Consider the following 20,653-nt stretch of genomic DNA (forward strand, 5'->3'; position numbering starts at 1 on the left):
AACAACATTGCTGAAGTTTTTTTATTCGATTTTTAGTAATCCAAGGTGATGTGGCTCATCACGTTGATTTGTCTATGTTGGAAGCTTATAAATACGTTTACCTTGCTCAACTAGTAGTTAAATCTAAATAGTTTTGGAAGTCATTGAATGCTGTTGTTTTTAAATCTACTTACATGTTTCATAAACCATTAGAAGATCAGAAAATCATGCAAGTAATGTTTTAGCCAATGAAAATTCTGAACTACCTAGAAGCAGTAGTTAAACCAGCCTTGTCGTAACCCCTTTTTATCTCATTCATATATTTTTATCTCTTGAATCTAAGTCTAGCTTTCTCGAGGTTGTAAATCATGAAAAAGATTAACTGAAATTAACTCCATTTTTGTGTTAATATGTTTTTGTCCGCCCAGGCGAGGGGCCCTGCGGCGGAGAGGTTTGGTGAGAAACTAGCGGCGGAGTGTACTGATATTTGGCGGAATGGGCGAATGAGGTGTGAAGAGATCAGTCTGACCGGAAACCTCTGCTCTAACAGGAAACTTATCTTGACTTTATCTTTAATAATGATGTTATTTAAATAAATGACCCCCCCCACCCCACCCCACCATTATCTTTGTTTTAGATAAATGATAAGTTGAATGCATTTTTAGGAAACATGTTCTTCCTGGACAGGAACCACTACAGGTTTTGTTCAGTTTGAGGTTGAAGAAAACCAAAGCCGTCGAGGTTTTGCTAACTTTTTGAACCAGCACATCAATCAGGCATTTCAGAAAGGTAAATTATGTGCACATTTTCAAAATAAAAAGTTCTGTATTTAAATTTTAATCTACATAGTCTTATATATGTTGTTAGTATTTCTCTAATTAGGAACTATGATTTTCAGGATTTGGAACACATTCCTTTCCCTGTCTTTTCTAGTCATATTTCATCAGAGGTTAGTTTCTTAAGAAATTTAATGTAATTCAACTTTATTTTATATTCTATGGACATGGAGCCAAACCATGCATTGCAGATGTTTGGCACTACTTTTCTGAAGTTTAAGTAATACTAATATAAAAAGAATTAAAACTAATAAACTGGTCTGTCTTCTCTCAATCGGTCCTAGTGAGATTTAAATTTAATTTTTCTAGTTACTTGAAACCACACACATGGTTGATGACACAAAGCATGCTGATGATCTTTACCATAGAGATGAGGTTTTAAGTCAAGGCAAGGAAAACTCCGACGTGATGGAAACTGCAAAATTACTTAAGGCATTCAAGCTTGGGCAAAGTAAGTTCGAGCTGGATCAAAAGGAGGATAAACTGGTGGAGGTTGAAGAGCAGGAGAAGGTTCATGAAAAGGATCAGGAGTTGGGGGATGTTAATGAGCTGCCAATTGAAGGTGCTCCAAAATCTAATTTTACTGATAACAAATCTTCTGCATTAGATTCTGAAATTAAAGATTCTATAAATGAATCTGCTTCTGGTGATACATTTGACGTATCTGGTGTTGGAAGTGTCGAAGTTGTTGATGATGTTGATGATGTTGCTGATGAAGGCCTGGAGGGTTCTGAACCAGGACTCACAAACCCTGCTCTTAGTTCTCTAATGGAAGGTACAACTGTACATTTTTGACTTTCCTTTTTGTCTAGTCTAGACTAACTTTCTATAGTTGAAAGCCAAGATTCTCAGTTTTTACTTTTAGCTTCTCTCAATTTAGATAAATAAAAGAAATTTTAAATGTGCTTTTCTACGATAGATCAATTAACTGATATTTTTTATGCACTTAAATTTACATATGATTTTTAAATCATTAACGATTGCAATACGTTCGTAATCTATTTTAACTTCTTACGCCATTATCGGACGAGAGGAAAAAAACATATAAATCAACCATTTACTAATTCATCTTTGATGCGTTCTAAATTTCCTTCCATAATGTCTTAATACACCCTATTACATGATTAACCTGTTTTAGGAGAGACAAGTTCTCGATCTTCATGTACTCCAACTATACAAGATGAAACTGATTTTATCCTTGAGGTTCTAGAGAACATACATATAGATGGAGCTCAGACAAATCAAACAGCCAAGGTAACATCAATGTCCATTGTACATTGTGTACCTGGAGCACCATAAGGTGTTAGATGATACAAATCTTCAGAAATAAATCTTGTAACAGAGAGCTTAGAAGATTTTTTTTAAGGGGCTTACTTTGGGCTTGAAAATATTCCAACTTTATTATTTATGTTCGAACATCTGAGGTTGTCCCAGGTAAACATTGACAATTTTTCTTCTCTCTCTGTAGTCTGTAGATAATAGATTGGTAGATCTCCTTAAGTAAACTAAGCTGGAAACTCTTGTGCATGCTGGATACTATTAATTCCATTCGTTAAATCTCGATATCCATTGTGGACACTTAATTTTCTGCTTAATCCTTCCTTTTGGATATCACTGCCGGGTTCCGACTAATGAAAGTCTCGCATTAATTGCGCGCCAAATTTTCCGGCTTCTGATTTGCGTTTTCTGCAAATTGGTTGAATTTAGGAACTCAGGATATAAAATAAAGATTAAATTAATCTGCAGAAACAAAAACAAAAAAAGCCTTGATCTCGATATCCACAATACAAGAGTTTCCAGCCCTGATAACATGGTTTAAAGTTGGTTAAATTCAAGCCTTAAACTTCCTAGAATAATTGTGGAGATTACAGTTTTAAAATGTTAGGTCAGATTCCCGCATCAAAAGTTTTAAGAATTATATTGTTTCCCAAGACTGTAAGCGGCCCATTAAAGATATATTGTAGATCATTAATATCAGAGCAAGCTTACAACTATTACTAAACAATTTTAAAATATTATGAATTTGATTTAATTGTTTAATTATAGGTTGAGAGTCTTCTAAGCAGGAGCAGTACTCAGTTTTTAACTCACATGAAAACTTTGACATCTAATCCAGGTAGTTGATTATATTTTACTTTTATGCTCAATTAAAAGCATTATCATCTATAATACAAATCAATGACTTCTCTTTAGTCTTTAGTTTTTTATCAAGGACACCATAAATATGAAATCATGAATATAGAGAAGTATTTTCTTATTAACTTATCAAATTTTCATACTTGTTTCTAAAGACCTTCGAGTTCAACCTTATTTTCAATAATTTTCAATAATAAATCTCAATAAAAATGAAAATATAGGGTCAAGAATCCCCCCCACTCTTAACTAGGGCTTTCATTAATAAAAAAAAATTTAAAATTTAAATTTAAATATTCTACAGAATATTAAATAAATTTTTTGTTTGTGATTGAAAATAAATCTTAATGATAACGAACTTCATTTTTTTAACATATATTTTTGCTAAAATTATACAATTAACAGAACTAAGGTAAACAGAGTACAATGATTATTTCTTTCACAATTTAAATGAAATCTGTAAACTAAAATATAAAATTCATGTCATAATGAATTAAAGTATTTAATATTCAGTTTTCTGAATGTTAGGTATAAGGACTGACCAGTAGAGAATATTAAAAAGAATAAAAGTGACAAGATTAAGCAAACCAGAGTAAAAATTAACTTCTTTTAAGATGAAAGGATACTTATTCCACCTGAACACGACAATATTGAGACATAAACAAAGAGTGGAGGTTATTGTACATCCTAAGAGATAGACAGCTGCCGCTGTAGGTCCAGACCCACCTTTAGGAGATATCTTATTTAGGCCTATTAACTGGTTTTCTAGATTAAGTAGGGACAGCAGTATAAGGATAACTTTATATGAGTAATGCGCCGAAGGTATAAGAAAAGACAGTAGACTCAGACAAACCATGATAAAGGCTGGAAGGTAGTAAATGAGGATGACCTCCATCGAATGATATTTTAGAACTAACAAAAAACCAATTGCTGATTGTTTCTCAATCTCTTCTCTCCCATCTAATAATATCTGTTTATATTGACTCCGGAGATGTGGATAATAATAGATTTCGTAATCAGTCGCCAATGGGAACACAAAGTTGTCTGCAAGCCTGATATGTTGATGCTCCAAAACTTTAACTTCATCTCCTTCATTAACAGTCGAAAGCCCTATTTCGCAACGAACTCTTTGGAAAGGATACATGTTTAAGTTCACCTTACAATAGAATTCAATTATTTTGTTTAACGTAACAGTTATCATAGCTCCTTCGCCTTTGATCAATTCATGAACTCTTTGGGTGGAAGGAGAAGCTGGTTCAAATCGTTTCCTCGTGGGAAAAATTTCTACGAGTTCCGGTGTTTTATATATGTCCAAAGAAAGCTCTATATCAGCATCACGAGTTTCATTAGCTTCAATCATCCTTTCTAGAAACGAAATTTCAATTTGAACCTCCGCTGTGACAGTTTTATGATCAAGATTAATGTCCACAATTTGACCAAGGGTTATCTTGGCGAAAAAAGTCTTCATATTATCCACAGGGTAGTCATCTAAGAAACATATCCCTCTAAAGCAAGTCTAAAAAATTTAAAAGACATATTTATGGAACAGTATTCAGTGTTAGTTACAAAAAAAATGTTCGGGTTTTCTTTACCTTTTCTTTGTCCTCTGTGATAACCATCTTTAAGAGAAGAAATAGGAAACAAGGTATGCGAGAATTCATTGTGTTAATTCAACTAGTGTGTATTTCGGGGATTTCTCCATTATGTTTGCGAGTTTTCGGAAACACAAATTCACTTAACGATTTCAAAACATATATTAGCGAGTTTAACATTTAAAAATTTGAACTTTTTCAATGTCCATTTGTCATAAAATAAATAAGAATTGAGAATGTAACATGACTTAAAAATAATAGCGATTTGAACTAAAATTGTAAATGGACAAGTATTTTCAGTCATGTTATTTAAAATAGTGATTGATAAACTAAATTGCATAGTTATAACGTTCAGCTCCAGGAATTCAAAAATATAGTTCGATTTTGAATCGAGAATTTTGCTCCCATATTTAAATCATGAAAACTGTTCAAGTGTAAAATCTTAGTTGAGCTTCGGGAGTCTAAATTAAAATATTTAAGATTTGAAACCAGAATTTACCCGATTGTGTAGCGTTATCAAAAGTTTAAGAATTGAGTTTCGTTGACAGAGTGTCACCAGGACAAAATGTTTTCGAAACCAAACTTAGCTCTGAAATTTAATCAAAACTGTTAAATCAAGAGTTATGCTCCAATAGTTAAATAATGAAAATTGTTCAGGCTTGAAACCTGAGTTTAGCTCCTGGAGTTTAATCCTGATGGGATCTAGTCACTCCTACTCCCACTCTGCTGGGTTGGGAGCAATGCCAGGGTTCATGTCTAGCTCCAAGTTCCTTCTGCCCTGGGAGGTCCCACTCACAAAGGTAATTTACAGAATAAGGTCTTAGATGCCGAGGGTTGAAAGCCCAAAGCTTCCAGAAAAAAATTCTACGTCCTTTCAGGCATGTATAATAGAAAAACATGGAGCTATTTTTAAACGTAATGAATCCGGGTGTATATTTTGTACACTGTACAGTACACTCTACACTCAACACTCCACACTCTACACTCTGCACTCTACACTCTACACTGTATACTTAGCACTTAAGTTTTATAGGCAACTGAGGAAGAGCTGGCCAGTAAGTGGAGTCATGTACTTGAGTATGCTGCTAGGAGAGCAACTCTGCTCAATGACGAACAGAAGGAAAAGATCACGGTTAAGGTCTTTCTAGGGTTTGAATACGAATGTCCTAGAGGGCATAGGTAATTATGTCTAGGTTATTTTTATTATTATTTTTATTGACTTTGTCTTTGTCTTTGTCTATGTCTTTGTCTTTGTCTTTGTCTTTGTCTTTGTCTTTGTCTTGACTTTGTCTCTGTCTCTGTCTCTGTCTTCGTCATTATTTTTGTTTTTGTCATTATTTTTGTTTTTGTCATTATTTTTGTTTCTGTCATTATTTTTGTCTTTGTCATTGTCATTATTTTTGTTGTTGTTGTTTGCGTTCGCGTTCGTTGTGTTCATGTTTAAGACGCTGAACCTGACGTATATTTTCTAGGTTTATGGTATCTGCTCCTGATAAACCAATGAAGAGCTCCAGTACGCTACGCGAAGCTGCTCAGCGTCTTGTTACTAGTGATATGCCCCTGTACATGGCTTGTCCTTGCAGGGCTAAGTCTCCACCAGTTGCCCAACTTATGAGGTCGATTACTGTTTTTATACTGTAAATACCATGGTTGCAGTAGTTTGTAATTTATTTTGTTATGAATTTTTTTCCCTTGTTATTTCTTTTTAGTAATGCATTGATGTTGTTTACCTAAATTTATTTGTTTGTTTTCTTAGCTGTTGTTGCTTTTTCTGTCATTGTTACGGTCCAAATATTTGTTTTTTGTTGTATTTGTAGACGCTCTGCAATGAAGACGCTTTTTTTGGTGCTGATTTTTGATGTTCAAGCTTTATATTGTTGTTGTTTTTATTTGTAAGATTGCATTTTATGCTTTTTAAAAAATCGGTTGATTAATAAAATATTCTTCTAAGGAATGATGGTTTGTTTATAAAATGTATTTGTTTGTTTAGGATTCATATTGTTACTCCAAAAGCTCCTGTTTATATAACCCTGTTCCCTCAGGTATATTTTGTTCAAGTTTATCTTAACAACTTAAAGGGACAGTAAGCGTAATTTCAAGTGACCCTCTATGCAAAGATGACAATGCCCAATTCAACCAGTATTCTTTCATTCATTATTTGATAAATATTACTAAAATATTGTCGTTTTTGTAGGTTTAACAGTGTTAAATTGTTATGTTTCCTGTAGTAGAAATGCACAAGTCTCTTTTGTAGAGAAACCACAATTGAAAATAATAAATATTTAAAATTATAAATATAATCTAATTTATGCTTGATTACAAAACTTTTTGAAGGATACCGTTTTGGATCGGGCATTGTCTTTTTTGCATGGAAAGTTACTTAAAATTACGCATAGAGTACATTTAAATTAAAATAAAGATAAAGTTAATACAAGGTACATATTATTTTTGATAAATGTTGTATTAATTACTTGGTTAGGTTCAGCCTGTAGCTGGAGGACCTGTATTTGTATCTGGTTGGGATACCCCTACTAGGTATTTAAAACTAAACCTTGACAAATAATTTCTTAGCTCCTTTTTTTCCTTTTTTTTATTTGTTATTGTTAAACTGTTGTCAGCTGGATTATAAAACCATTCCTGGAACATTTCCTTTTTGGAAAGGTGTTAATAATCTTTTGGTCTGTAGGTTAAGTATTGGAAGCTACTGGGTGCTGCGTTTACCCTATGTGTACTGGGGAGAAGGTGGAGCCCATCTTCCTCCTCTCATCCCTCCACCTCGAGACCAACCTTACGGAGTACTCATCAAAGGTGGATAATTTTTTTTATTTTATCAAAAGGGACTGTTTTAGAATTGACACATTGCAGAAAAGTAACTGCATTGGCTTTTTGGTATTTTTGAGATAAATTCAAAGCTGGAATTCATAAATGATGTAAATAATGGCATAATCACTGTGCGGCGTAGTTATCATAAGTCAATATATTTGAAGAAACCTGGGCAAAAAAAGTATTTTTTTAAATAATTTTCTTTAAGCTGTGGAAATAAAGAGGTCGTTAGATAAAGCTGCATGTTATTTATTTTTAGTTAGGTTCAAATTCTCTTTAAAATGCTGAGATACAGAGATTTTGAGAAATGGAAAGAATTTATGAAATGTCGTTTTGATAATTTTGAATGGGTTTTATACTTTAATACGTAAATCTGAACAGTTATGAATATATGGGAACAGTTTTAATTGCTCCATATAATCATTTAGTTAAAAACTAACTATCTGCAGCATTATCAGAAAGTTAAGAATACGACATTTTTTAATTCTTCCTATGTCTCTTTATATTTGTACTTAACCGTAGAAATATTTAAATACAAAAACTATTAATGTTAAGGTTGTATTTCCGTGGATGAAAATTTTACTGACAGTTGAAAGAATTGTATCAGCTCCCGCAAATATTATTTAAATCTGATTAAATGGACGTAGTTTGATCAACTACAATCAGATGAACAAACAAAAGATGGAGAATCAACAGAACCTCACGGGATATTTTTGTTGGTTTGTGTTGATGTGAAACTGCAGATGTAATCACCTTCATTCTATTCTTTTCAGACTAAAAAATGACCCTGTACTAAGATTTTCAAGATGCGCGAATGCCGCAGCCTGGTCGTATTGGACTGGAAAATTAAGATTGATAAGTGCAGAGAAGATTTAAGTAACGACCTCAGTTTTGACCTCATCTCTCCTGCACTTATACAAATGCGAATAATATCTAGCGACGAATATGCTAAAATAAGGTTTGCAAAAAAATTAATTTTTTTCGAGATTGGGTCTTTAAAAAATGAGCAGATGAAAATAAAAATTATTGATCATCAGAAATAAAATTAACTTAACATTATATGACAGAAAAGAAAACTACCATGAAATGCATTAACTCAGACTATATCAGACTTAAATGTATTGAATTTTTATTTAAAAATATTAAAACCTGCTAAATGTTTGATTAAAATCGTCATTTGTATTTCCATCATTACCAAAATATCTTAACGATCCTTTTAAGTCTAATTCTACAGAAATAATTCTAAAAAGCATATAGGGATGAGATGAGGAACGAGGGGAGGATTAAGGAGCTTCTGAAGATCCTGCAGGGGAAGGACGAGGAGGAGGTGTTTGACAGGTTCATCGACTATCTCAGGTAATCCATTCCGTTCTAAAAACAGCCCCCATCCGGATACTAAATTCTTCCTGATATAAAGAGCTCCAGATCCTAGTTGGGTCCAGCTCGAAACCATTTTTAGATTTTACCTAATTTAATTTACCAAAGCTAAGTTTCTTACCTTTTTAAATACGTACTAATGCTTAGGTCTGATTATGATTGGCTCGCTACCCAGCTAGAGAATACGCCGGTCGTCCAAGCTGACAGAGATTTGTTTGCTGGTCAGTAGAAGATTTAATGAACAGATTGAAAATTGAATAATTCTTTATAAAAAATTGTTTTTAGTTAAGATGAGTCAAACTTCAGGTTCACTCAGTACACGCTTAAGGAATGGCAGTAACGAGCACATATATGTGTATAAATCAATTTTTGATTTTCATATTTCAATAGTTTTACAGTTTATGAAGATAGAATAAAATGGTTTGCCTTTTAATTAAGACCTCAGGTTTTTGATTGTGTGGAAATTCTAAAGGATTCTTCATTAAAGCTGAATTTTATTTATCTCAACTAATGTTCTCTGCTCCATCAGAAGTAGTGATTCTTCGGTCCCTCTTCTTCTTGAACCATCCCTTAATTCATCCCAGCACATAGAAAATGGCATGCCACCATTCTCTCCTTCAAACATATCCATTCTTTCATCCTCATCCTCATCCAGGCCTTGTCCTTCTTCCGAAACTAGTCCTCACAGCCGTATCAATCATATATCAGTGCCTTGCTCAAGCCCCCGGGCCCCCTGCTCAAGTCCCCAAGTCCCTTCCTGCTCAGGTCCTCAAGTCCCTCCCTGCTCAAGTCCTCGAGTCCCTGCAAGTCCCTCGTTAACTAGATCCGGATCCAGTCCACTCCACAGCAGTGATCTATCAATTTTCTCAAGTCAATCAGATCATAGTACTCAGGAGATGCCTGCACTTACAAAGGTTTTATTCATATTTGTTTTTTTTTCAATCACTGGAAAGGAAAAATATCAACATGAATTATTTAAATATCATGAAGTGAAATTTAAATTGTTTTTCTTAGTACTGTTTTCATTTATCTTTATTTTTTTTTAAAGGTTGGTGAAAAGAGAAGAAGGGAAGAAGAGGAAGGAATTTCAGAGGAATTTGATTATAACTCATTTAAAAGTATATTAAAAGTGAGATATGTCCACCCATTAAAATTTATTATCATATTATATCAGGAGATTATAGAGTATGTTTCAAGGAATCCAATGATAATGACCAAATGGCAGAACTTAGCACATCAGGTATTAAAAATATTCCAGTTTTTCTGAGGAAATTTATCAACTGTATACACTTTTGTAATAGATAACATAAGTAACTTATTTATTGTTAATTTTTGTGGTACTAGCTAGCATCCAAGCTAGCAGTCTTAAATTCAAAGACATAATTGACTTTTTAAAAAGAGTTGTTTGGCACTTGAGAAAAAATCTTTTTTGTAAATTATCTGACCACATTTCCTCTATTTACCAGGTTGGATTATCTAGTTTGGTTCCGGTGATAAAGGCTAGAATCAGACAAGATGGACGGGATTATGATGAACATATTTCAGAGTTTATTCGGGTATGTTTCCTTATCTGCTTAGTTTTCCTTTCTATAAGTTTTCCTTTAAAATAGAGTTTTCAATTTTGTAGTTTTCAGGATAGGTTTACTTGGCAGGATAGGTTTACTTTTCAGGATAGGTTTACTTTTCAGNAGTATTATCTTGATTATTTTTCAGCATCTAGGTTTACTTTTCAGGATAGGTTTACTTTTCAGGATAAGTTTACTTTTCAGGATCTAGGTTTACTTTTCAGGATAGGTTTACTTTTCAGGATAGGTTTACATTTCAGCATAGGTTTACTTTTCAGGATAGGTTTACTTTTCAGGATTTAGATTTACTTTTTAGGATAGGTTTACTTTTCAGGATGGGTTTACTTTTAAAAGGGTCATGACAGAGACAGAGAAAATATTATTTTATGTAGGAATGGACAGAACGAAATCCAGGAGAAGCAACAGTGCGTGGACTAATTTGTGTTCTTAGGAATTTAAAAAAAAAAATGAATATTTTAATAATTAATTTTGATTCCTATACTACACTTACTCATGTACAAAACTTTAAAGACTTTGAAAGATAACAATTTTTTTGATAATAGAAAACTGAGGTTCAATGATACTGCGGGTAGAATTGAGGATGGAAGCTTCAGAAAGAAAATGAAATAAATTCGACGTTCATGAAATCCCAAAATGGAATCCAAAATAGGCAATATATATGAATTCTGGAATCCAGAATAGGCCATATAGGAATTCTGGAATCCAGAATAGGCCATATAGGAATTCTGGAATCCAGAATAGGCCATTTGGAAAGTCTTGAAGTTCTTTGTCCAATCTTATGAGGTGCCTACTGCACTTGACACTACAGAGTACAAGCAAGCATTACTCCGTCTATGGTCTAAACTTAGTTATGATATTTTAAATGAGACTTAAAAGTTCATTTGCTAGTTTTCTTCTGGTTAAAATTGTGAACAGAATAAAAAACTAATTATTTTAATCAGTGCTTAGGATCCATTTAATTTTGATGCGGATCCGGATCCGGATCCGGATCCTAAGCACTGATTTTAATATTGTTATACCTCATGTGATTTTAGTGACTCTTGTTACTCTCGGTGGCATTTATGTGATACAATCAAATTAAAGGGATGGTTCAGCTATTTTAACAGAACTATTCTGTTCTGTGTAATAATCAACGAACAATATTATTCCCTCGTTGAATATGAACAATTATTGCATAGCATTATTATTATTCAGGACCTTTTATAATCTAACAACAGCTGTTGTATGTAAAAATTTGAAAAATTTTAACTTGAATTTATTTTCTGTACAATGAATGATATTGTTGACTTTTACAATCAATGTCATGAAATAATGTTTACAGACATCATGTCCTCAAAAGATGACGGAAACGATCGAAGAGTGTACGTAGGAAATCTACCGCCGGATATTCGTTCTAAGGTGAGCACGAATTAAAGGACCATCTGGTTCTAAATCTCTTTTATCTCTAAATGGAGTTTATGTTAAAGATGTTTAGTGTTTAAAAGTTTCTGAAACAATTGAATTAAAAAATATTTTCAGAGCTGGCAACTTTTGTTTGGGAACTCATAATCCCGATCTCTTGATCTCGAAATCCAGATTGGGCACTTTTGATTTAAGGATCGATGCCTAATCTCTTCATTTCAGCTTTCCTTTCAGGGTATAATTACACTGCGTGATATTGAACAAAGATTAAATTAATTTGCAGATTACCAAAAGAGCGAGATCAATCATTGATCTAGATATCCACAGTACAAAAGTTACCTGCTCTGAGTTGAAAACTTTAGAATGGGATATCCTTTATCCCAATCTGTTAATTAATCTGGAGATTAATAACATGAGGAGAACAAGCAATATTTAAACTGGAGATTAAGAAAAAGAGGAGATCAATCGTTGATCTCGATATCCACCATTCTAAAGTTTTCAGCTCTGGAGATTAATAACAAGAGGAGAACAAGCCATATTTAAACTGGAGATTAATAAAAAGAGGAGATCAAGCAATGATCTTGATGTCCACCATTCTAAAGTTTTCAGCTCAGGTCGAATAATCAATAATGTTTTCACTTTAAGGATATTCAAGATTTGTTCCATAAGTATGGGGAGATTGCTTTCATAGATCTAAAGAACAGGCGAGGACCTCCATTTGCTTTTGTCGAGTTTGAAGAACCAAGGTACATATTATTTCATAGTTGCATTGTAAATTCTTAATATTAGTTATTTATAACGAAGAGCCTCCAAGTTCCCTTGTACAAAAACGAGTAACCTAACCCGCAAGTATAAATTCAACATGTTTATATGATTTGTATTTGTATGCTGGTCCACTAGGTTTTCCTGTTTCCCTGTTCTGTATGCCTTGGAGGGCCACCCTTTTTACTTATAAAAATATAAAAATATTGTTAAACGATATCTTCTTCTCAGAGATGCAGAGGATGCAGTCCATGCTAGGGATGGATACGATTATGATGGTTACAGGTAAAAATGTTGCATATTGTCGTCTTCCTTTTATATAGACTTTTCGAAATTTAATTTTGTAAGGTTAATAAATACCCGCCATTCCCTAGTGAATTTCCTTTGCACAAAAACTTAATTTTTCTTACTATCTGTTTTCAGGCTTAGAGTTGAGTTCCCGAAGGGAGGAGGAGGCAGTTTCAGGCATAATTTTCAATTTTATTGTTTCATGAAGTATTATCCGACTTTCTTTGATAATTATTATGATAATCTTATGAGGAAAAAAATGTAAGTATGGAAATTCTTAAAGGAGATGAAATAATCTTGATGTATTCATTAACGAAGGCCGCAGGCCTGAGTTAAAGAATGCATCAAGATTATTTCATCGAGTTTAAGAATTCCATTATTACATTTTTATCCTCATAAGATTATTATTATATCATATTTGTGAGGTTCCATGACTAACACTGTTTTTTTTTGTTTTTCTAATGTTAAAATGTAAAAAAAAACATTTTAGAAGTAAAAATTGGTTCTTAATTTGAAAGTAATGCATGTGGTGTGATTGTTTCCTTAGTTTAGTTTGTTTGTTTACCAATTTCTAATGATTTTGCTCATTTTTTAAGTTGATACTAGTACTACATTTAGATACAGCATGTTAAATTTGCCCTGAGTTTTTTTTAGATGGGGAGAAGGTATTGTAGTGGGTTGTCTTAATCTACTGAACAATATCGTGTCTTCATTTATAGAAGAAATCATTTTCTGGATATTAGATCCTAAATCTTCCAAAAAGAGGAGATATCAGGTTATCTAGTAAGAATCAGTTCGACATAAACTGATGAAGATCTTACTGGTTACTGGTTTGTTTTCATTGCTATGGAGTGCTAAGACTCCATTAAAATTGTGACACTAATATTTCAATGATAAGTTTTTATACTTTTTTTTTGGTTTTGATAGTGGTTTCACTTCATCATCTCGAACTATGCGAGATATGGTGACTCAGACTGAAAAGCTCTGACCATATTATTTCAAGTATGCAGAGATTTGCAAAGTCTCACCAAACTTGGTTTGAAATGAAGATGAACTAAAAAATATTAAAAAAGTAGGCAGTCGGGCAGTATGCTTTGAGACTCGGCAGTTTGATGAAAGTGTCTAATATAAAGCTAAAGGCATCGTCCATATTTTTGGGAATGGTCAGAAAATGTTAATTTCCACTCTTCTGTCAGGACTTGGGTTGAGATTCGAATTGATATTTCTGAATTAAGATATATCAATACTTCAAAAAATAAAAAAGGTAAGTGAGCATGTTTTACTAAAGTAAAAAAGGTAAGTTTGCATGTTTTAATATAAAAGAAAAAGGTAAGTGAGCATGTTTTAATATAAAAGAAAAAGGTAAGTGAGCATGTTTTATTAAAGTATAAAGGGTAAGTGAGCATGTTTTAATATTATAGAAAAAGGTAAGTGAGCATGTTATTTTTTAGTTAAAAAAGGTAAGTTTGCATGTATTAAAATGAATGCAAAAGGTGAGTTTGCCCTGCGCATGTTGTCAGTACAAAATAATTAAGTTAATATCAATATTGATCTATACTGAAAAGATCAATATAAGGAGCGTGTAAGAATGAATATTCTTCAACTAGTTTAAGAATTTCCATTCTTTAATGCTCGGAGCGTGTAAGAATATACATTCTTTCACGCTCTGACCGTGTAATAATTTACATTCTTACACGGTCTGAGGTTTGAAGAATGAAAATTCTACACCTACAGTGTAAGAATAAGAATTCTTAAACGCAAGGAAGCGAACAATATTAAAATTGTTCCTCCTGGTTTACTACTATGGAACCGAACAGATATCATATAATACTTAATATCATAAAGAATATGTATTTCAGAATTTGTGCGAAGCGTTAAAGAAAGGCTTTGTATTTATGGTGTACAAGTTTGACAGAAATAAAAACATCATAAAATGTTATGCTCCGGTTTATTTACTTTTTAAATATCCCTTAATATTCAACGTTACCTTTTTTAACGTTTTTGTCCTGATGTTAAAATGTGAAAACAATCTGATTAGGGCTGGAGCTGGAGGTGGACGTAGTGGAGGCAGAGGACCACCTGCTCGTAGATCCAAATACAGGGTTCTAGTCACAGGTACACACCAGCACCATATTATCAGTATTATCTTGATTATTATATAGTCACAGGTACACAGCACCATATTATCTGTATTATCTTGATTATTATCTAGACACAGGTACACAGCACCATATTATCAGTATTATCTTGATTATTATTTAGTCACAGGTACACAGCACCATATTGTTAGTATTATCTTGATTATTATCTAGTCACAGGTACACACCAGCACCATATTTTCAGTATTATCTTGATTATTATCTAGACACAGGTACACAGCACCATATTATCATTATTATCTTGATTATTATTTAGTCACAGGTACACAGCACCATATTGTTAGTATTATCTTGATTATTATCTAGTCACAGGTACACAGAACCATATTATTAGTATTATCTTNTATGCACAGGTATTAACATCATCTTGATTATCATCATCTATGCACAGGTATTAACATCATCTTGATTATCATCATCTATGCACAGGTATTAACATCATCTTGATTATCATCATCTATGCACAGGTATTAACATCATCTTGATTATCATCATCTATGCACAGGTATTAACATCATCTTGATTATCATCATCTATGCACAGGTATTAACATCATCTTGATTATCATCATCTATGCACAGGTATTAACATCATCTTGATTATCATCATCTATGCACAGGTATTAACATCATCTTGATTATCATCATCTATGCACAGGTATTAACATCATCTTGATTATCATCATCTATGCACAGGTATTAACATCATCTTGATTATCATCATCTATGCACAGGTATTAACATCATCTTGATTATCATCATCTATGCACAGGTATTAACATCATCTTGATTATCATCATCTATGCACAGGTATTAACATCATCTTGATTATCATCATCTATGCACAGGTATTAACATCATCTTGATTATCATCATCTATGCACAGGTATTAACATCATCTTGATTATCATCATCTATGCACAGGTATTAACATCATCTTGATTATCATCATCTATGCACAGGTATTAACATCATCTTGATTATGATCATCTATGCACAGGTATTAACATCATCTTGATTATGATCATCTATACACAGGTATTAACATCATCTTGATTATCATCATCTATGCACAGGTATTAACATCATCTTGATTATGATCATCTATACACAGGTATTAACATCATCTTGATTATCATCATCTATACCCAGGTATTAATATCATCTTGATTATCATTATCTATACACAGGTATTAACATCATCTTGATTATCATCATCTATGCACAGGTATTAACATCATCTTGATTTTCTTCATCTAGACATAGATATAAACATCGTCTTGATTATCATCATCTATACCCATTACCCAGGTATAAACATCATCTTGATTATCATCATCTATACCCATTACCCAGGTTTAAACATCATCTTGATTATCTTCATCTAGACACAGGGTATTAGCATCATCTTGATTATCATTCCGATCAACTTTTATCTTAAACATAAATCTTTTTATTCTATAAACCATATTCAGTTCGGAAAATGTCACTTTAAGGAAAGTGTATGTTCCCAATTCAAAGCATTAACATAATTATTTGTCAGTAATTAACCTTATTCCAGTTTCTGATTCTTTTTTTCTCAGGTTTACCCGCGAGTGGGAGCTGGCAGGATCTCAAGGATCACATGAGAGAAGCAGGGGATGTGTGTTTCTCTGATACTTTCAAGGACGGTTCCGGAGCTGTAGAATATCTCAGGTTGGTTTCTCGCATATCTTAATGATGCATGGGGTTTATGATACATTCAAGGATTACAGTACCAAAGCCTTAGATTATAGCATTGTTCTCCAGATTGTTTTTTTCTGATACACTCAATATCCTTTTGGTAAAACCTGTTTTCCATTGTTAAAACGCAGCCTAAATCAATTCAACAAATTTTTTCTTACGTTACGTATGATGTTTGAGTTTGTTTATTTGATAGATAGATAGATAGATATTTCGGCTAACATTATAATAAATACATTTTACATTTTATAATTTTTTACTAAACAATTATTAGCCAGGGCTACAGCCTAACCACCTACAGCAAAGGAAAAAAGGGAAGAGAAGGAGAAATTGATTTATTTATGATTTGATTGATGTTTTCAATAGATATGAGGATATGAAGTACGCTTTGAAGAAACTCGATGATACAAAATTCAAATCTCACGAGGTAATAAACTTTTCATATAGGATCTCCACTGCCATTAGAACTAAACGATGAAGTTTAACTCACTTTAATTTTCTATTGGTAAACAGGTGACAAACGGATGATTTTAAATTTGTTGGTTCTTTGTTTCTTTGGTTGATGTGGTCCATTATGACCACTTTGTGAAAATTTTAGGTTGATTGGTCGTTTTCGGTTTTTGGGAAAAATCTTGATTGAGGACAACAATAGATGGCTGCTTGCAAAATTTCAGCCTTTTATCTCAATTTTTAGAACCAAATGCAGCCTGTACAAAATTTAAAGTCACTAAGTGTCTAACAAAAATCGAGGTTTTTTCCTCAATAGTTCATCAATTAGAGGAAAAAATGTTTTTGCATTTCAATACTAAGGGTTGACATCACCCAGAGAACCTTGCCCCTTGTGATTTTATTAATTTCACTTCTCTGTGCTCACCCTACAGTAAACAGTTTTTTCTTCGTCTATTTTCTATAGAGGGAAACGAACATTTTGGCATCCCAGGAGTCAGAGAAAATGGTTTTCGATTTCGTTTGTTTAAATAAGATTCGTGTTTAAATGTGTAATGAGGGGGGAGTGCAGAAGTCCTCAATTACCAATTGAGCCCTCCCCCCCCCCCCCCCCCTCGCCTAAAAGAACTAAAATAAAGTTAATTCAGTTAATTTGTTACTGAATACTCATCCTACTGGTTTGGTAGATCCTAGATAGAAAGTGTTTTGTTTTAAAAATTAATTGTCGATTTTTAGGGAGAGACGAGTTATGTCCGCGTGAAGGAGGATATTGGTGGAGGTGACCGTGACCGCGGTTCTGACCGCAGGCGACGTAGTCCTAGCCGGAGCAGATCAAGGAGTAGGAAGATGTCTCGAGCCAGCCCGACCTACTCCCCGGTCAGGAGGAGACGGTCCTATACCAAATCAAGGTCAAGATCTGAATCCAGCAAGAGCAAGAGCAGGAGTCGGAGCAAGAGCAAGAGTAGGAGCAGGAATGAGAGTAGGAGCAGGAATAGGAGGAAGAGGAGTGAGACGAGGAGTAGGAGTAAATCCTAGATCCCACCCAGGGGCATACTGAGGATTGAAATGACAAGGTCTGGTCTGGATTTTTCTTTCTCTAGATCTTTTCTGTAATTTAATGTATTTTCATAATTTTGTTTCAATCAATTTTAGATCGTCATCGTTATTTTGTTTATCGTGTGTTTAGTGAAAATCCTACCTTCTCGTCCTCAATATGATAATCATTCAGTTTTAATTCCCAATCCTTGTTGTTTCAATGATCTTGTATTCCTAATCCTTATCTAAACCCCTTTTTGTCTTTAAATCTACAGCAAGCACTAATCTTTCTTGTTCAATGATTCTACCAATACTATCATCATCTTTAAGTTTACGTCTTCATCCGTACTTTTAAAATTCTACAATCCTTCTTTAATGATGTAGTTAAATAAATACTCCCTCGCATTTCATTTAAATATTGTGTTTCAATGAAAATCAATAAAATACTACCTTATTTTGAAATAAATTGATGATTTTACTTTCTTGCAGGATCTTAACAGTCCCCGTCATAGGATCAGGATATGTTCATAGGATCAGGATCATGGGACATGTTTAATGCTCATAGGACATGTTCATAGGATCAGGATCATATTTCAGGACACTAGGATCGCCAGGTTATGTGTACTTAAAAATTCGACAAGATTTGAAGGGTACAGGAGTCCTCATAACATTTGTATTATTAGATTTTCAGAGTATGGTAATGAGGCTCTATATAATCAGAGAATTTCAGTAATTACTAAATTAGGAGCACAGAAAATAAACATGCAAGATAAACTTTAGACGTCAATATCTCCCTCATTTGACATTCAAGATAAACTTTAGACGTCAATATCTCCCTCATTTGACATTCAAGATAAACTTTAGACGTCAATATCTACCTCATTTGACATTCAATATAAACTTTAGACGTCAATATCTACCTCATTTGACATTCAAGATAAACTTTAGACGTCAATATCTACCTCATTTGACATTCAATATAAACTTTAGAAATGATTAAACCCTTCATTTGAAGAAGCGGTGTTGGGACATTTCATAGATAGGGCATTTCATGGAAAGACTTTACATAAATATGACATTTTATAGACCCGTCTGTGAAATGTCTGAAATGGCCATCTAATAGCATTTTTACGACACCTACAAAATTCAGTAAAATCTAAAAATTGAACAATTGATTTTCTTCTATCATTCCAAAGTTTAAGTTTTTTTAAACCAACCACATTGAATTGGTTCCAAAACTCAACCTATACTTTTTTTAATTTTGCTAAATAATTTCATGCTTGTAGGATCTTTTCTGTTCCAGTCTTAGGATCAGGATTAGTCAAGTGCAGGATCAAAGAATTCATGGACTATTGTTCATAAAGTTCTTAGGATTGGCAGGTTACGAGTTCATTCGAATATATTGACGATGATTGTTCTGAAATATTTATTTTATCTTGATTTTATCTTGACCTGGATATATTTTATTTATAGGATCAGGATAATGAGGCATTAGATATTTTCATATTATCAGGATCATAGTGTGCCAGGACAAGTTCAATGTTCAGAGGATCAGGATCATCAAGTGCCAGGATATGTTCAGAGGATCAGGATCATAGTACTCCTAGCAATATTCATAGGATCAGAATAATAATACTTCAAGATGTTCATAGGATCAGAATACGGAATCATAGAACTTTAAGAAATGTTCATAGAATTAGGATCATAGTACTTCAAGATATGTACATAGGACCAGAGTCAAAGCACTTCTACACTGCGTTTCAAGTTATTATGCAAGTACGTTTTTTTTTAATTCTGACTCGGAAATAAATTTTTCCTGAAGGTTTTTAAATGTTTTCTTGAGTTGTAAACAGTACACACTAAGTGTAAAATTGTACTTTTACAGTGAATCAAATTATTATGCAAGTGGAAACTTGGTTACCTTAATCACAGAAATATGGGAAATAAAGTTGAACTGGAGTGAAGGGTAAAGAACAAAAACTATAAAGGAACTTGCTGCCTGTTCATATACATTGAAAAGTTTGAAGATTTAAAACCGAGATCACTGTACAGTTCATTCTTTTGTAAAGGTTGAAAAAAATAGTACAAAATGTATTATGAAGATGACTTATCGGAGAAAGCAAATTTTAATATTACGTACAGGGAGTGGGAGACGCGTTAAAGATCTGTGACAAAAGTAAAAAAAATTTATTCCACCCCTGACCTAATGACACAAGTAAAAAAAAGTTTTTAAAGGCCACATCATATGATAAGCTAGACTTCTCAGAAGTCGTCTTTACAAACTATTGCTGTGTGATTCTTAATAGCCCAGACGGTTGGGCAAAAGTTTGGTGTTTAAATGACTATAACCCCTAGGAGCGTAAATGAAGGCAAGAGATGGGAGAGGGGTTCATTATCTAGGCAGGATCATCAGGGTAGAGATCAGTGAACCAATCAAGGTTCAAGATGGTGTCAAGTTTCAGTCCAAGGGTTACTGTGAGTTCCTGGAGGACCATTTATGATTTGATACAGAAT

General features: G+C 33.3%; 4 protein-coding genes across 8 annotated transcripts in view; 3 read left to right on the forward strand and 1 right to left on the reverse strand.

Annotated features, from left to right (window-relative positions):
• Nucleotides 1–8,135, forward strand: part of LOC111713761 (protein SMG8) — a 16,044-nt gene extending 7,909 nt beyond the window's left edge. Inside the window, exons 18-30 of the mRNA XM_023488710.1 lie at nt 408–529; nt 645–695; nt 862–928; nt 1,125–1,590; nt 1,954–2,069; nt 2,862–2,931; nt 5,198–5,340; nt 5,574–5,719; nt 6,013–6,156; nt 6,531–6,582; nt 7,020–7,075; nt 7,227–7,348; nt 7,919–8,135. Of these exons, the coding sequence (XP_023344478.1) occupies nt 408–529; nt 645–695; nt 862–928; nt 1,125–1,590; nt 1,954–2,069; nt 2,862–2,931; nt 5,198–5,340; nt 5,574–5,719; nt 6,013–6,156; nt 6,531–6,582; nt 7,020–7,075; nt 7,227–7,348; nt 7,919–7,956 (1,593 nt within the window). The 3' untranslated portion in view covers nt 7,957–8,135. The remainder of the gene's footprint in view (nt 1–407; nt 530–644; nt 696–861; nt 929–1,124; nt 1,591–1,953; nt 2,070–2,861; nt 2,932–5,197; nt 5,341–5,573; nt 5,720–6,012; nt 6,157–6,530; nt 6,583–7,019; nt 7,076–7,226; nt 7,349–7,918) is intronic.
• Nucleotides 3,288–4,712, reverse strand: LOC111713361 (uncharacterized). Its single transcript, XM_023488214.1, has 2 exons — nt 4,541–4,712; nt 3,288–4,464 (listed from the first exon to the last, which is right to left on the reverse strand). The coding sequence occupies exons 1-2, from the start codon at nt 4,607–4,609 to the stop codon at nt 3,451–3,453; spliced, it is 1,083 nt and encodes a 360-aa protein (XP_023343982.1). The 5' UTR covers nt 4,610–4,712; the 3' UTR covers nt 3,288–3,450.
• A 20-nt stretch (nt 8,136–8,155) lies between the features above and the next one.
• On the forward strand, nt 8,156–11,646 carry LOC111713371 (uncharacterized). Of its 2 annotated transcripts, XR_002767679.1 has the most exons (11): nt 8,156–8,321; nt 8,621–8,719; nt 8,888–8,961; nt 9,026–9,068; nt 9,270–9,654; nt 9,789–9,833; nt 9,915–9,980; nt 10,207–10,296; nt 10,698–10,756; nt 10,869–11,233; nt 11,361–11,646. XR_002767679.1 is itself a non-coding variant. In XM_023488224.1 (10 exons), the coding sequence occupies exons 1-10, from the start codon at nt 8,170–8,172 to the stop codon at nt 10,933–10,935; spliced, it is 1,080 nt and encodes a 359-aa protein (XP_023343992.1). In that variant the 5' UTR covers nt 8,156–8,169; the 3' UTR covers nt 10,936–11,259. The 2 variants fall into 2 exon arrangements, 1 of the variants encoding a protein (XP_023343992.1); XM_023488224.1 differs by lacking the exon at nt 11,361–11,646 and having other exon boundaries at nt 10,869–11,259.
• Nucleotides 11,581–19,964, forward strand: LOC111713385 (serine/arginine-rich splicing factor 1B). Of its 4 annotated transcripts, none has more exons than XR_002767685.1 (10): nt 11,581–11,724; nt 12,373–12,473; nt 12,721–12,774; nt 12,913–12,954; nt 14,816–14,892; nt 16,519–16,630; nt 17,024–17,084; nt 17,840–18,177; nt 18,629–19,519; nt 19,613–19,964. XR_002767685.1 is itself a non-coding variant. In XM_023488236.1 (9 exons), the coding sequence occupies exons 1-8, from the start codon at nt 11,596–11,598 to the stop codon at nt 18,137–18,139; spliced, it is 876 nt and encodes a 291-aa protein (XP_023344004.1). In that variant the 5' UTR covers nt 11,581–11,595; the 3' UTR covers nt 18,140–18,177; nt 18,629–19,964. The 4 variants fall into 4 exon arrangements, 1 of the variants encoding a protein (XP_023344004.1); XR_002767684.1 differs by having other exon boundaries at nt 19,653–19,964; XR_002767688.1 differs by having other exon boundaries at nt 18,629–18,753; nt 19,426–19,964.
• The last annotated feature ends 689 nt before the right edge of the window (nt 19,965–20,653 follow it).

This window comes from Eurytemora carolleeae, unplaced genomic scaffold (genome assembly GCF_000591075.1).
Source record: "Eurytemora carolleeae unplaced genomic scaffold, Eaff_2.0 scaffold29, whole genome shotgun sequence".
NCBI classification, from domain to species: domain Eukaryota; kingdom Metazoa; phylum Arthropoda; class Copepoda; order Calanoida; family Temoridae; genus Eurytemora; species Eurytemora carolleeae.

Excerpts from the sequence above, each read along its gene's own strand:
- LOC111713361 (XM_023488214.1), bottom strand. The coding sequence starts at position 4,609 with ATGAATTCTCGCATACCTTGTTTCCTATTTCTTCTCTTAAAGATGGTT. Across the intron at positions 4,465-4,540 it reads TCACAGAGGACAAAGAAAAG|ACTTGCTTTAGAGGGATATG; the intron begins GTAAAGAAAACC and ends TAAATTTTTTAG.
- LOC111713371 (XM_023488224.1), top strand. The coding sequence starts at position 8,170 with ATGCGCGAATGCCGCAGCCTGGTCGTATTGGACTGGAAAATTAAGATT. Across the intron at positions 9,834-9,914 it reads AAGAGGAAGGAATTTCAGAG|GAGATTATAGAGTATGTTTC; the intron begins GAATTTGATTAT and ends ATATTATATCAG. Across the intron at positions 10,297-10,697 it reads ATATTTCAGAGTTTATTCGG|GAATGGACAGAACGAAATCC; the intron begins GTATGTTTCCTT and ends TATTTTATGTAG.
- LOC111713385 (XM_023488236.1), top strand. The coding sequence starts at position 11,596 with ATGAATGATATTGTTGACTTTTACAATCAATGTCATGAAATAATGTTT. Across the intron at positions 11,725-12,372 it reads CGCCGGATATTCGTTCTAAG|GATATTCAAGATTTGTTCCA; the intron begins GTGAGCACGAAT and ends TTTCACTTTAAG. Across the intron at positions 17,085-17,839 it reads CAAAATTCAAATCTCACGAG|GGAGAGACGAGTTATGTCCG; the intron begins GTAATAAACTTT and ends GTCGATTTTTAG.